Source organism: Xiphophorus couchianus, chromosome 10, assembly GCF_001444195.1.
Source record: "Xiphophorus couchianus chromosome 10, X_couchianus-1.0, whole genome shotgun sequence".
Taxonomy (NCBI): domain Eukaryota; kingdom Metazoa; phylum Chordata; class Actinopteri; order Cyprinodontiformes; family Poeciliidae; genus Xiphophorus; species Xiphophorus couchianus.
Genome location: NC_040237.1, coordinates 13,846,291 through 13,861,575, shown reverse-complemented (window position 1 = coordinate 13,861,575; position 15,285 = coordinate 13,846,291). Strand labels below are relative to the sequence as shown.

Here is a 15,285-nt window from a genome sequence, read left to right as displayed (position 1 = left end):
TGTCTGTTGTTTTTTTTTATTGACTTTGCCATGCTGATGTTCCTATATGCTGAAGAGCTTCATAGCCTTCTGAAAGCTTGTCTCATCTTGAAGCATGTTTTCTTTTTGCTCTGTTCTCCTGTTTGTAGTCTGATGTGCCCAAAAAAAAAGAAAAAAAGAAAACAAACCCTGTTCACTCATGTCACCTGAACGGAGGGATGGATTCATGTTTCTCTCTCTATGACGTCTCCTCCTCTTTTACTCAGTTCATATTTACTCTTCTTCTCAACATCAAAGCCTCCCTCTCTCCTGTCTGCCAAGCTTAAACCCCTTTCAGAAAGGTTCTAATGAGGCTGTTTTCTTTCGCTTTGCTTATTGTTGTGAACAGAAAGAACAATGGAAGGACTCCACGCTGACAACTAAAGCTCCAAGTGTTGAATAATTTAACCTTCCATGGATGGTGGGCTTCTACAGAAAAGCAAACCTCATAATTTCCCTGTCTCAAAAAAACCCCAAATCTATATACATAAATCACAATACCTATGATTTACTGTTCCAACCCTCCAGGGTGCTGCTAATTTATCTGCAGCCGACGTAAGGAGGAGGTTCTCCCTCCCTCTGTGGGGCAGAAGGAAGAACATGGAGCCATGGAACATGTAGGATAGCATGGTGGGCATGCTATGCGAGGAATGCGAGGCTCATGTTGGAACTAGAGTTCCTGAAAGGCCCTGTTCTTTCCATGCTTCTGAGACAGCTCAGACCCCGCTTTGGCGTGGCGCCCAACGCCCAGCCCCATCCATATCTGCCTCTTGATCAATGTGCCTTCTTGTGCCTTCAAGCTCTTGTTTTCAGGAACATGAGTCACCAGCACCATGCGCTCAACAAAAGCTCCAGAGCTTCTCTGGGGCCGCTGCAGAACGACCAATGCAAACGCAAAGCATGACTGCGCCCATTCTTTACACATCGATATCTGCATCTCCTGCTGGATTGCATGCATAGCACTTGGGATCTCGGCGGGAGTTGATTTCCGAACCACTAAGCTAAGAATCTTAATCCTCTGACGCCCATGTAAATAGTGAAGCAAATTGTGGAATAGTTAAGAGTCATATAGCTGTAAATGTTAGGAGATTGTAAAACATGAATTACCAGCCTCAATACTGTTGAGAGAAAGAAATGATTTCTTTCATGTGTTTTATTGATGGTTTCATAAGACACTCAGAAAGCACAGCTGCAAGGAGAATCTGACTAATTTTTGTTTGTCGACTTCTCTGAGCTGAATAGGAGCATCAATAAACCAAAAAAGAAGGACAGAACAGAATATTGGATCATGACTTCAGTGGGAGCTCAGTCAGAAATCCTCTAATTTCTCCACATTCTAATATTCTTCTCATACAGCATGTTGTCTGATTTATTCTTCCTCCACTGTTTTAGCACAACAAGACTTGCATTTTTAAGTATTTACTTCTGATGATGTAATCCATGTTTTCCTTCCCATAGATTTTATTCACATTTTTGTGTTTTATCACAGCGTTGGTCTTAATTTTATAACTTGGCCAGGCTTCCTTCTCTTTTATGGACAGTAAAATTTAATATCTGACTGTATGGGAGAATGACATTGCTTGGGGAAAACAACAAATAAAAAAAACTAAGATTAGGACTTTCAAAGCAGTTTAAGTTAAATAGTAAAATTACTTTGGAAACAAATTTTATTAAAAGCAGTGGAATCCATATTTATCAGTTAAAGACACATTAAGTAGATGTGTCTTTAATGTATTTTGTTGTTGCTATCATTATAATTTTAGCACAATGTCCTACATAAAAGCACATATTTTAAAGAAAACAACTTAACTGAATAATTTTGCCCAATTTTGCCCAACTTGTTTTAAGGACATTTGAGATTCATTACATTTGTTGGTGCATTTCAGACTTCAAGTAAACCGTGTTTCAGACTGTTGCCCATCTACATTTAGATTGATACAAATGAGATAAAGAGCACAACTGCTACAAAATTGGTATGTAAAAGTAGGAAATGCCTTTATTATGAATATTATGTGCAAATTTATCAGAGTTGATCTGCTGTTTTCTGTCTTACTATAGCCTAGTGTTTTGAAAACGCTTGTTGACAGAGTCCATAATTATAAAAATGGATCAGATTTTTCAGGAAAATCAAGTCCTTCCACATCATTGAAGTGTTTTTTGCTTCTGATTCGCTCCTATTGAGAAACGTTTGTGTAGACAGAGGGGGTGACATCAGGTTTTATTTTTCTAACACCTCCTCTGCAGCCCTGACGTATGACCAAAACAACCCATAAGGCCTTGTTGTTAGGGACATATTTTTATGGTTAGGCAACAATGACTCAAACATTTAGCTGAATAGATGGTAGGATCAGTGACTCATGTGTGCTAATTACACCATTAGGGACTTTTAATGGCCCTATTAGTGTGATCATTCTGACTACAATTTTTAAGTTATTTCCAGCCATTTTCAGAACTGAAGAAGCTTTTCAGATGAGAGGAAACAAGAGAAAAAGTTTTGTTGCTTTCTACTTAAGCACTTAGGATTACCATGCTAATAATAAAAAACCTAAATCTTACATAAAAGTTATCAGGGGGCAAAAAAAACAAGAAAAACCAAACTGATTCATCCAAGCAACAACTTTACATTGGTGTAGTTTCTCAGTCATCCAGGACATGACTATCCTAATTGCTTAAATGGAAAGCAACTGGACTTCTCTTGTTTCTTAATGACGTTCCACCTCGTAACTGAAAGGCTTTTTCAGTTCTGAACATGGTTCGGGAGAATCAGATATGATTTGTAGTCAGCACAATCATACTAATAGGGTTGGGAATGTCTCGTAATTGGGTAACCTTACCCTCAATTTGTATGGCCATACAGTTTAGAAAGAATGCCATAGATTGATGTGAGTATGAGAAAATGTCATGGAAGTTTGCAAAGAAGCCATCTTGATTTACACTATGGACGGACAAAGAATTTTTGTGTTGCTCTTTGACTTTCTTACTTTCTAAACCTAACTTACCCTAATATTTTCTTGATTTCCATCATCTTATTATATTAAATTGACAGTCTCATTACAATACATGTTCCTCTTATCAAAATAAAAGCATTTCCTGTTTGGTTCATGCAAACCATTCCTTCTGCTCTCTGTTTTAAGATTCCCTCTCAATTACTAACTATACTACACTTTACTCTTGATTTTGTCATTTTTAAACATTCCTTGGGACATGTTTACTCTTTGTACTTGACAACAAAGTTTTCTAGAAATGTCAACACGATGAGTGGAAATTTCTCCAAATATTACGTATAGCAGAATATAGTGATAGAGCAGATAATAATAATAATAATTCATTAACTGATCAGATCTTTGTCAGTTACCTTGAAGCATAAATATATGTTTATTTTTAATTAATATTTGTACTCTTTTTCATCAATTTTCAAACTTTTAAACTTGAAGCAACTAATAACAGTTTTTGCATGTTGGATGAAATGCTACCAAACTAATTTGAAATATCCATGTGTTAGATTAGGCTAAAATTTTAACTTTTCAGTTTGAATTACTAACGTACTTCAATGCCATGCAGACATATTATTAGGCATGAATTTGATAATAAAAGATTTATTTATGTGTTTATGGGAGGCTCCAAACCTGACTTGGACTTAGGGCAAAAGACTTGATTCTTCAATTGGACTTTGGATAAAAGATTTGTGAACATTTCTGATGCAACATCAGTTCACCCAACAAAACAGTTGGTTTCTGACATACGGCAATGTGCTTACCCAAGTGTCAATGTTATCTGACAAATTACAGCAGCTGGCAAGTTTTTCTCTCTTTTAAATTATTCAGTGACATTGTGCTGCTTAGGGTCTGTTCACTCGTACAGGTTTGGCTTTAATTAAAATTAACTACGAGGCAACTGGTCTCTCAAATGAGCATTTTTTTTGGAACAAGATAAATTTGAAGGTTGTTACATTCAGTTCTACTTTTTTTAAAAATGTACAACTGATGTAAACTACTACAGCGTGGAAAAGGTTCAGAAACCACAGGTTTCTACTAGCATATTCACTTGTCTTTGCAATGCAAAATCAACGGGTATTATTTCATTTTATTTGTACATTTCTTTACAGAGGTTGATTATTCAAAAGAGCAGAAAGCACCTTTGCTATGCTTTCCTGTTATCTGCAGGAAATCTTGCTCTCTTTTGTTTCCAGCCTGAATAATTGAATAATTTCTTACATCCCTGAGCTTCACTTGAGTTTATTTCTAAAAACTTTAAAGATTCTGAAAATAGCCAACTTTGAGTTTTCTTCCCAGAATAACAAGTGCAATGCTTGTTATTCTGAGAAGGACTGGGAGATTTTTTGTTTTGTTTTAAGTTTTAATTTTTGGAAAATCTGTATTTCTTTTCATCAATGCACCCATTGGGTTTCCATAGTACAGAGTGATGTTAGCCATCTCAAGAGCTACCATCCTGCTTGAGAATGGAGAGTTTTACAGCTTGTTGTCCCCCCCCCCAACTTGTAAACTCAAAGAAGGACTGATTGAAATGAAAGTAATTTTTAAAAGATATTTTCTGTCATTTGTAATTTTTCTTTAAGGGAAAATTTTTTTTATTTTTTTTTATTTTTAAGCCATATCACCCAGCCCTACTAAAGAGCGTCGTCAGCACCACCTGGTTGTTCATATATCAAAATCCGTGTTCACTGATTGGAGAAAAAAAATCTGATTTTTCAGTTTCCGACTGGCCGCTCACCGGTCAAGGCCTCTCAAGCTAAAACTTGTACAATTTTGGCTCCATTATAATGGAAACTGATATCTCCCAACTCCCACTGTCCAGCTCTATCTCTTCCTCTTCCCGTCTCACTCCGTGTGTCCTGTCCAAACACACACTGCTGTGCGGTATTCCGCACCTCCGTGGGAGAAAACAATGGGGGTAATTTGCGGCCGTGAATGGCGCTGTATCTAGAGCACTCTGATTCCTGTGTGGGTCTCGCCGAACAGTCGGGCCTTTGGAGCCGACATCAGCTGTAGGACGTCAGAGGATATTTAGCTGGGTGAGAGGAGAGGTTGCAGTCAAGAGCTGTCGTTTGAGACAGGAGGATTAGATGAATGAGATTGAGAAAGATGTTTGTTATTTGAAGCTTGGAAGTCTAAAATGTTTAGCAATGAGGCTTTTAAGGGTTAAGCAGAATTGGGCGAGTAGTCTCGTTTGATTCTAGGTAATACCTAAAGATGAACAGAGGATTAGGCATGTAAGAAAAGGAAGTTTGTGTTTTGCAAGTACAGATCTGTTTTTGATACCTTGGATTAAGAAAATTATACGAGAGTGCTTACACTGCACACACTGAGCAGCTTTATTGAGGATACAATCTTTGGTGTACTATTTGTTGACATCGTGAACAGTTTGGCAAAGAGTTAAAGTAGGAAACAGTTTTAGTTGTCAGCTCATTTGTGATGTTGGCTTAGAGCGGTGGCACTCGGCGGGGTTAGCAGCTGAATAAATGAAGACATGGGACAAATAGCAGTGTGTCGCTTTCAAGGTGAGTGGAAAATAAACCAGTTCAGTCATGCTGACTGATGTAGACTGTGATGCTGTGGAAGGAAAGAAATGCAGATGCTTTCTCCTGGCATACCTTCCTGTTTTCATGGTTGTCAGTTCGAATACTAAAGAGCTGTGAGACGCTAACATTGCAAATGAGGTGGAATATTTTGTTTCTGTGAGGCAGAGTCATTTGTTTATGAATCATTTGGCTGTCAGGATAGAGTCAGAAGCACTGAGAGAGGGGAAGGGTGAAGAAAGCTCTCCATCCTGTCAGGGCTGTCATGATAAGAAGTGATGAGGAGGAGGGGGGCAGACTTAAGGGAAAAAGAAACACACACACACACACACACGAGGCTGGAAGGATTTCTGGTGAGCTCAGGTGAAATAACAAACTTTGTACCAAAAACACTTATTGTCTTTTTCTGTACCCTCTCCCCCCGTCCCTTTCGCTGTCATTTTTCCAGAGTTGCTGGGCTCCAACAAGAAACTCAACATCAATTACCAGGACTCAGACGGGTGAGAGAAAAGTTCCATTTGTTGTGTAGATAAGGCAGGCAAAAAAAAAAAAAAAATAAATACTATTCTACATGTGACCACCTACTGTTTGTTTGCAGTCTTCAATCCGTGACTCACGAAGCGCACACAAGTACGGACATAGATTGCTGCTCAGAGTCATTACTGTAACTCCAGGGCAGGAAATTACTAGGTACTGACTTTTGTGTAGCTCACCACATCTGTCAAATATTTAGAAGGGACTAAAATGTACTGTTTCTGGTCCTACATAAGATACAGTAAGTGGAAAGTTGCATTAACTTGTAAACGAAGAGAAGCTGAGCAGGAAGTTTATAGAAAAACAGTAGGCTTGTAAAGGTAACTTCACAAAGGGCACCCACAGTCTGGCACTGCCATTTCTGGCTGTAGTGTTGATTAACACTACAGCCACTGTAGTGTTGACTAATTTGCACTATTTTAATAAGATACCCTAACCCTGTCCAGTGGGGTATTCTTTTCATGCTACTAGCCTTCAGGGTGTTTAAGGTTGATTTTTTTCTCATCAGAATTAAACTTTTCAGTGTTATTACGCCCTACTAAGTTGAAATCGGCAGGCATGCGCCATTGAATGAAACACGTCCTTTGAAGATTTTCTTTGTTCGCTAAGCCTCTCTCTCACAGAAGGGCTTTGATTCTGCAGTCAGCATCATTAAGATCCGCATGTGTCTTCTCGGACAGCCTGTTGGACCGTCGCGCTCAGACCACTCAAAGTCTCTCTGGGTCTAACATTTGACGTTATTCGTCTCAAACCCCCTTCAAGATCTTTTCAGAAATTGAAATGGCTGTCTTACCGTGCACAGCCGTTGCAGAGATGGAGCACGGCAAGACGCCGTGCTTGTTCAGTCCAGCAAACCTGAAAAGACAGAAAGCCTTTACGCCTTTGCCGTCAGTAGGTGATCACAGTGTGGAAGCCTGACAGAATAGGTTTTTATTTATTTATTTCAAATTTATTGGAGCTGAGAAAAGACATAAAAGAATGTTACATTTACAAAATACTGTTGTTCTGTCTATAGGCCTTTCAGCCAAGGGTTAATTTGCAGGCTGAGTACCTGGTTAGACTTTTAGAAGTCAACCTCTAAAACTAGAAATGACACAAATAATCAATTTTATGCACAGGCTTTGACTTTCTATAGCGCAAAGTATTAAACATTTGACAAATTGACCAACAACCTTGTTTAGGTTTCAGTACAGTTTTTGAATTATTATTGTGCTCTTGCTCCTATTGCCTCTGTTGATATTCTTAAATCCTGGTTTCCGTCCACCAGCATGAATGTCAATCATTCTAACTTCTTCTTCTCTCTTTAAATATCATTATTCGCCCTGAGTGTCTTGATCTCTAGTATTAATTCTGTATTACAAATTCAGGATGGTCCCTTAGGGACTAGAAAGGAACTTTCACCAAACTTACCAACATGGCTCTGTTGGGAAGTGGTAGTTTTATGAGTGCTAGTGCATTCAGAGTGGGTCCGGCACTGCTTGTTTTTACACAATAGTATTTTTGGAAACATGTCTTTGAATTTCAGCTCTCTTAGTAAGAAATAAGAAAATCTGTGTTGAAGAAGAAGGTTATCTAATAAGACAATCCATCTCAAATGCAAGCTGTGGACTGATTGTTTAGGATTTTGTACAATGTAGCTATGTTGAATGATAACTTCTGCGTGTGTCTGCATGCAGTGTGCCACCTCCCGTAGCATGTGGGAGGTGGCACAAAATGGGAGGTGTTGACATCAAGCTGTCCATCAGCGAAGGAACTGCTATGTGGTTGGGTGGTAGGCAGGAAGGAAGGGACTACCTGAGAAAGATGAGATCATTGGTAAGGCGAGAAGAGGATTGTGAAGCGTGAGTAAACAGCTGGCTGTCACTAAGTCAACGCCATCACACTGACACGTATTCAGCACATGTCAGTGAGAAGTTTCAGTAACAGGTGGTGAGATGTGGCTGACATGTATTTGAGAGAAGAGAGAAAGCAGAAAAAGTAAGCACTAAACACATCAGCTCCTCAATTTTCATGGATGTTCAAGTAGATTTAAGTTTTATCTGTCTGAAACCAATAGTGGGTTTCCTTGGCTGTGTGTTTGTAATCAATGTCCCACTAAAAAATCTATTTTTAGATTCTTTAGTTTTTTAGTGGTAACTGCAGAAAAAAGGTATTTTTCTGCAGTTTGCTAGTGCCGAAACCTTAAATAGTCATTTACTGTAAAGTTCCTGGTTTTTTGAGTCATGAGCAGTTCCGTTTCTGCTGTATAATGTGTGCAATGACATCCAAAGAGTTAAAAATTTGTTTGTGTACAACATCCCATGTTTCACAAGCTTCAGCATGTTTTTTTCTTCAGCAGTGAAGTTTTGTGCAGAGAGTGAGCACAGAGTCCATTGGGGCAGAGTGCAGGACTTCTTTTCACTGAAAAACTGTAACCACTAATTCAGTGTGTGTTGGATCTTTGTGAGTGGTTCTTGATTCTAGAGGGAGAAAATGCTAAGAAATCTCAAGTGATTTACACAGCCTCAAAGAGGCTGAAAGGCGCAATAGATTGTAGATGAATTTTAGTAGACTGATGGTCTTTCTTCTTTTGCTGTATTAACCCAATAGTGCTCATCAGAAAATTCACATCTTCTGTAATAAATGTCATCAGTATGTTTTGAACAGGTCTTGACAGAGCTATTTGTAGTTACCCGACAAACATTTCTGGGCCATGAATAAGAGTTGAATCAACTGGTATTTTTTTACCCTCTCAGGGATTTGCATATACTTTTGTAAATACTTATTACTCCTTCGGTTTCTTGACTTCCTAGAGCCTTTATGCTTTCTGAATTCATCCCTATTTTTTCACATGTTTAATTCTTATTCTGTGTACATTTTAATTTCTTACACGTAACTTCATTTGTCATGAATTCTGTTGTAACAAACATCTGGAGAGAATCTTTTATCAAAAGCCCCACTGGAAATATAATTATCAAGACGTGTTACTTGCTTTCTCACGCTGCAAGTGAATGTGAGTGGACTCATCCATGTAGCTGGTTTGCTGGAGACATGTAATAATGTTTCCAAAAAGTTAAGCCAGCTAACAGTCTATTAGATCAACAGAGTATCAGAATCTGTAGCTTGTTCAGTTCAGCTCGACATCAGAAAGACTAAAAAAGGGGAAGTGTTCATGGACAAAAGAAACTTGCAAATGGTGAATCTTGATGACTTTCATATGTAATGAAACCAGTTTTACTTTTGGAGCTGAATGATGGGCTGCAGTTGTTACCATAAGAGTGTTTCAACAAGTAGATTCTAGGTTTGAATCTTGGGCCTTTTTGGTTGGAGTTTCTATGCTTGCCTCAATGCATGCATGGGTTATCTCTGACTTTCTTTCACAGTAGAGAGTAATGCATGTAAAATTAATTAGTCTCTCTAAATTGGCATGTCTTGAGGTGTGAGTGTTTGTTCATACCTCCCAAAACTTTAAGCAGGTATTGAAAGTGGACGGTTGGATAGTTGGAATTTGTCTGGTAGACCTCATCTATGTCTGGATTGATTTTTTGTTTCCACAGGGGAAAACTAGAGCGCTTTCTAAACAACGATTGGGTTTTTGGTCTCAACCATTCTTCCCTGATTATTAGGTTGTACGTTGTTACATTAGCCCCACAATAGAGGGGCATGTTGTAACTGCAGCACAAGTTGTGTGTTTGCTCAAAAATCCCCCTCCTTACTCTCTATTGCTCTCTCAACCAAGTGTCTCAGAAATAACTTTTGTCTGTCTTCCTTTAGAGGAGCATCTTACAACTCCATAAATTTTTAGCCAGAATAATGGTAAAGCGCAAATTCCTTTTCTTTTTGACCTCTTCTAAAGACGGGGATGTATTTAGATGCATTCAGTGTAATTTACAAATTCTCTCATCTCCTCTTTCTCTCCTCCTTCTGTCTGTTTTTTTTTTACCCACAGCTTCTCTGCGCTGCACCATGCTGCTCTGACGGGCACCACTGAGCTGCTGTCACTGCTGTTGGACTCCCAAGCCACGGTGGACATCAAGGACATCAACGGTATAAAAACGACAGAACAACCTCACCGGCCAACAAGTCACCGATTTTGGAGAGACATCCGTTTAAATACATAAAGTTCAGTTTCTCAAAGTCAAAGGGGGATTAAACTGAGCCTGAAACTTCATCTGAGGCTCTGCTGAAAGCATGTTTAACTGAAATGAAAAAAAAAAAAATTTAATCTTATTCGCTTTGAAGTTTGCGTCCCACAAAGTGACAGCAGATCCACGGTAAGTATTCTCTCACTTCCAAGAAGAAGCGATACAGTGGAACTTAGAGCTGCAGCCCTGAAGCATGTAAGGCTCATGAGAACGAGCGTGTCGCCTCCCAGGTCAGCTATATATTCCTGAAGAACTCTGTGAAATGTTGAATTTAACTTCCAGCGCTGGCAGTGTTGGGCGTCCTGAATGTAATTAATATTCAATACATGGAAGCCCGTCTGCGATCAAAAGTGAGGCCTTACGACAAAGAGTTATGTTCCAAAGATGGCTTAATTTGTACATTTTGATGTTCAAATCCTCCATTTATGGCATGTTTTCATGAATAGAATGATGAGGCATTTATTGCAGTTCCAACATCTTAGAAGCTGGAGCCAGGCACTGTGATTAGAATTCGTATTACACTTGCAAAGAAACGGACGCCGTTTCCTCTGAATCTAAAGAGAAAAAGGATCGTCCAGATGACCAAGAAGCCAGATACTGTCATTTGTATGGGTTTCTCTGTGCGACCTTGATAAAACTCATTTCCACTTCAGTGGAAGGTGATGCGCCCCTGCTGCAAGGTATAAGAATCATTTCTACGTAGTATTGCTTTTAAAAACAGAAGTGGATTCATCTAAACAAATAAAATGGGGCTAAAGACATAAAATACCTTCAGTTTTCATACATTCCATTGTCCAGATTTTAATTTTTTAATTTTGTAGATAAAAACAATTTTTTAAAATGATATTAGTCGCTTTCCTCAACTTAGCTCGCCGCTGTCGTCCGCAGGCATGCGTCCTCTGCACTATGCGGCGTGGCAGGGAAAATCCGACTCTGTTTTACTGCTGCTGAGAGGGGCGGCTTCAGTCAACGCTCCTTCGCATGACGGACAGATACCCTTACATCTCTCTGCGCAGTACGGACATTACGAGGTGGTGAGTTCAAAAGACACACACACACACACACACACCGGTTCAAGGCATTACCAGTCATCCCATTTTGCTGAAACTTAAACCCATTGTGTCTTCGGCTGTTATTGTTCTACAACAATACTAGTAATTCCATTGTTGCACACAATGACTACACACATTTCCTTCTTTCAGTGACATATGTTTTCCTCCTACAACACACACACAGACCCACGGCTTCATATTCTTAGCCCTTATTGTATTAACTTCTGTTCATCTCTATACCAAAGTTGTTGACTTTCCTTCAATTTTTGATTCTTGTTTTTTTTTTTCATTGTACTTTTTTCATTATTTCTTCACTTTTATGAACACTCAGCATATGCATCTATTTCCTGCTGGGTTATTCTCGTTTCTAAACTATAAGGCCTTGGCCACCAACCTGAATATGCCACACTTTTCCAGACATAACACCAAATATGACAAATATGATTACAGACCCTTTGTATAACTTTAGGCAATACTTTTAAGTATTCTATTCCTAAAATATTTTTCATAATCCTTTTTAATCTTATTCTTCTAAATTTTAGTATCTTGTTTCCATTTCCATCTAATATCCTACATTCTGATTAATCGGATTGTTAATTAACTTGTAATGCTCTGTAGATTTTTGCATCTTTATTAGGTCAAATTTTGATAGTATCTATTTGTTTTTTGTTTTTTTATCCTTACCCTTATTGCTCATCTATAATTTTTCAGCTTTTTACATGTCTTTTGTGTGGCACCTTGGGATCACATCCCAACAAGACCTTTCAAACCAAATAAATTGATTATCTGCTTTCTATTCTGCTAAAATTAATAGACCTACAATGCAATACCAGGACGCATCAAAAACTTGATTCACATATTAGCTCTAATATTCGTCCCTTACCTAAAAATAATGTTCCGCCTTTATTAGGACCAAGTGTTGGTGCTCATGAGGAATAGTCCAATGAAGGCAAATGATTATACCAGAAAGGTTCAAAGAAGTAATTCAGACCATATGTGCAAACACTCGTCCACCTGTAACTCGACCCCCTTTGAGATACGACCTCGTTAGTAGAGCAGCATTTCCCACAAAGCTGACAATCCAGCTCAGGATCCACACAGCAGCTACCATACATTCCTCCCCTCTTGGTGGAAGGCGAAGCAGAGAAACACCAGTCGTAGAGGACGACTGGTGTGTGAGTGCTGGTGTATTATACATGAGGCGCTATACTGTTCACAGTGTGTTGCACTCTCTCCCTTTTGCTCTCAGTCTGAGATGCTGCTGCAGCACCAGTCTAATCCCTGCCTCATGAACAAGGCGAAGAAGACTCCTCTGGATTTGGCCTGCGAGTTTGGCCGACTCAAGGTACCGGACTATTTGTGTTGTTTTCCTTATCTGGCATGGGCGACCATTTTGGTCGTTGGATTAAACAGATCACTTCACTTGGTGATAATGTCACAGATTGACATCAAGTTGGTTCCCATGCCAGTTCGATTGGAAATACAATTGTAGTCCTTTGCATCGTCACGTTTCTTGACCTCGTGTGAAAAGATTTAGACTCTTAATCCAGTTATCTGCTTGTGAAAACACTCTTCTCCTTATGTATTAATGAGGGCGCCTTATGTCTAACATGAACCAGAGGTTAGAATGAAGTGACTCTGGTCAGCTAAGCCTGTTTGAGTGAAAGGGCCTAAGTGGCTCTTTTGGACATTGTAATGTTCAGAAAGTTGTACTTTGGGGCATAATTTAGTGTTTCTCTGCCACATCTGCCAGATATAAACCAGACTGTGAGATGTTTTGCTTGCACTAAAAGTCAAAATTAGACACACTTTTTATGCCTGTTTAATGCTCTCTCAACTAGTCTAAGTTTGCAGTTAAGCTGTGAAAGAAAAGAGGGCTTTGGGCTGTTTTTACCACATACATACCGTCTTATGACAGCTGCTGGGCAGTGGATAAACCCCAATGTGCAAGTTAATCTCTTTCTATATAAGTTGTCATTTACAGTGATGTACACAAGGACGCATGTTTTTTTTAAAAATATATACATCATTTATGCATCCCTTATGTTATAATTCCTTTCGTAAATCTGCCGGTAAGAACATCATCTTTGGACTGATTTCTCTTTAGGTGGCTCAGCTGCTGCTCAGCAGTAACATGGTGTCAGCGCTCTTAGAAGGAGAGAGAGGGAACGACAGTCTGGATTCCCCCTCCACCACTCCCCTCCACCTGGCAGCCAGGAACGGACACAAAGACGTAATCAAGTGAGAAAACCACGTTTTCTGTAGGGGGTTGGGGGGGCTGGTGTCTTTCCCATGGTGGTCTTCAGGCAAGAGGCAGGGTACACCCTTCAATTTAAAGTGGTCAATTTAAACCAACCCACCCAGTGAACCAATATGCATGCACCATTGTGTGGCCCATAACTCAGGGATGTTCTCTGCTTTATGTTTCTGCTTGGGTCATAAATATATGGACCTTGCCAGGCTTGAAAGGAGGGGAAAATCAACTTTAGGGTGCATTCTCACCAACCCTGTTTAGTCCACTTTAATCTAACTGTTTAGTCCGTTTGTCAAGAAAGTCTCTTTCAACAAGCCTTACATGTTCAGTATGTTTTTACTTGCACTTTCCTGACCATGATATTTAACATGCCAGTTTGCGTCTCATTCATTTTTTGGATAAGAGGCAAAATGTCTTCAAGCAACAAGAGAAAAAAAACCCCTTGTCTCTTCAACTGAAGCACTTAGGACTGGAATGCCCTGGTTTACTGAAAATACACACCAGTTTATTAATTTTTGCACTCCAACAAGATTGAGCAAGCATTTGCCGGAATGACAGAGTTGTTTTTTTATTGTACCTTGTAAATCAGTGAGAATGCTTGTGCAATGAGGGTTAGGGGTGTTTGCTTGTGTAGTGGGTGATGCCCTCATCTGTTTTAGATTCTTCCGCAGATCTAATATACAATGTAAATCAGTGATTTCTGACATTAATTGCAGTTAACGTTCAGATTATTGGACTGCATGCAGTTTGATTTAGGATCCTTCAAATCTTGTTACTGCATGGTACACTGTGGGGAGTGAACATCTCCATGAGTTATGGCTATTTTTATCTAGACTCTATGAAAAGCCAACTTTAAAGTGCAATCCTTCAACCTTGAAGTGCATAAGCAGTGACTGATTCACTTTTTTTTTTGCATTCTCTATCAATTCACTGTTTATGCATTGACTAAGCATTTAGTTTTTGAAAGCAGGGTGCCAGCCTTACACAATATACAAGCCAGGAGTTTATTTTGTTTATAACTGCCTTCACTAACTATGAGAAACAAGATTATGGTTTTCCTTGTTTTTTTGGGAGCAAATACCAACTCTAGTTTGTGCTTAGGGTCAATGGGTCTTGGGGTGCTGCAGACGGTGGAGTATGAGCAGGCCATGGATCACAGAGTTCAGTCTTGGCCTACTCCACATTCTGGTTGGTGTGCGGCTTGGAGCGTCCTCTTACGTCTGATGGGGGGTTGCCTCATGGGAGTCCTTGGTTCAGCAGGTGGACTGGTGACGGAGGTGGTTGATAGGAGGACAGGTGGGGTGTAATAGGGTTTAAGTTTTGGAGGGAGTTGAGGGATTTGGGAAGATTTTTCCAGCCCCCTTTGTTACCGTAAAATTAATTGACTGCATGCAAAAACATGAACGAGTTTAACAGTAAATAAAGACTTGGATCATTGTAAATCCTCAGCTATTTCTTCATGGCAGTCTGATATCACCTCATACCAAATCTAAAGCTGCACACCCTCATGTTCTGTTTTTCTCAGCTGACTTTACACTTTCTTTTTTAAACTTATGCTTGTTTGTGTGTAAATATGTAGAATATGTATTCGGTTTGCCAAGTAACCCCACCCTGTCTGTTAGACACTCTGCTGATGGCTTTCATCCTTCCTAAATAAGCAAATGTTTTTGCAACACCATCTCCACTCTGACTCTCCTGAGAAGGAAAGTTCAGAAGCTGGGAATGCAAACAGAAAACCATCCAGCACATAGGTTGAGAAGTCACTTA

At 39.4% G+C, this 15,285-nt stretch overlaps 1 protein-coding gene across 8 annotated transcripts in view; it reads left to right on the top strand.

The window, feature by feature from the left end:
* Positions 1 to 15,285, top strand: part of LOC114152356 (CASK interacting protein 2) — a 52,140-nt gene that overhangs the window by 16,300 nt on the left and 20,555 nt on the right. For 6 of the 8 annotated variants that reach the window (XM_028030231.1, XM_028030228.1, XM_028030234.1 and 3 more), the window contains exons 3-7: positions 6,003 to 6,054; positions 10,017 to 10,114; positions 11,101 to 11,246; positions 12,514 to 12,609; positions 13,372 to 13,505. In XM_028030231.1, the coding sequence (XP_027886032.1) occupies positions 6,003 to 6,054; positions 10,017 to 10,114; positions 11,101 to 11,246; positions 12,514 to 12,609; positions 13,372 to 13,505 (526 nt within the window). Of the gene's footprint in view, positions 1 to 4,820; positions 5,537 to 6,002; positions 6,055 to 10,016; positions 10,115 to 11,100; positions 11,247 to 12,513; positions 12,610 to 13,371; positions 13,506 to 15,285 lie in introns of those variants that run through there. The other 2 variants (XM_028030233.1, XM_028030235.1) reach the window with 2 other exon arrangements.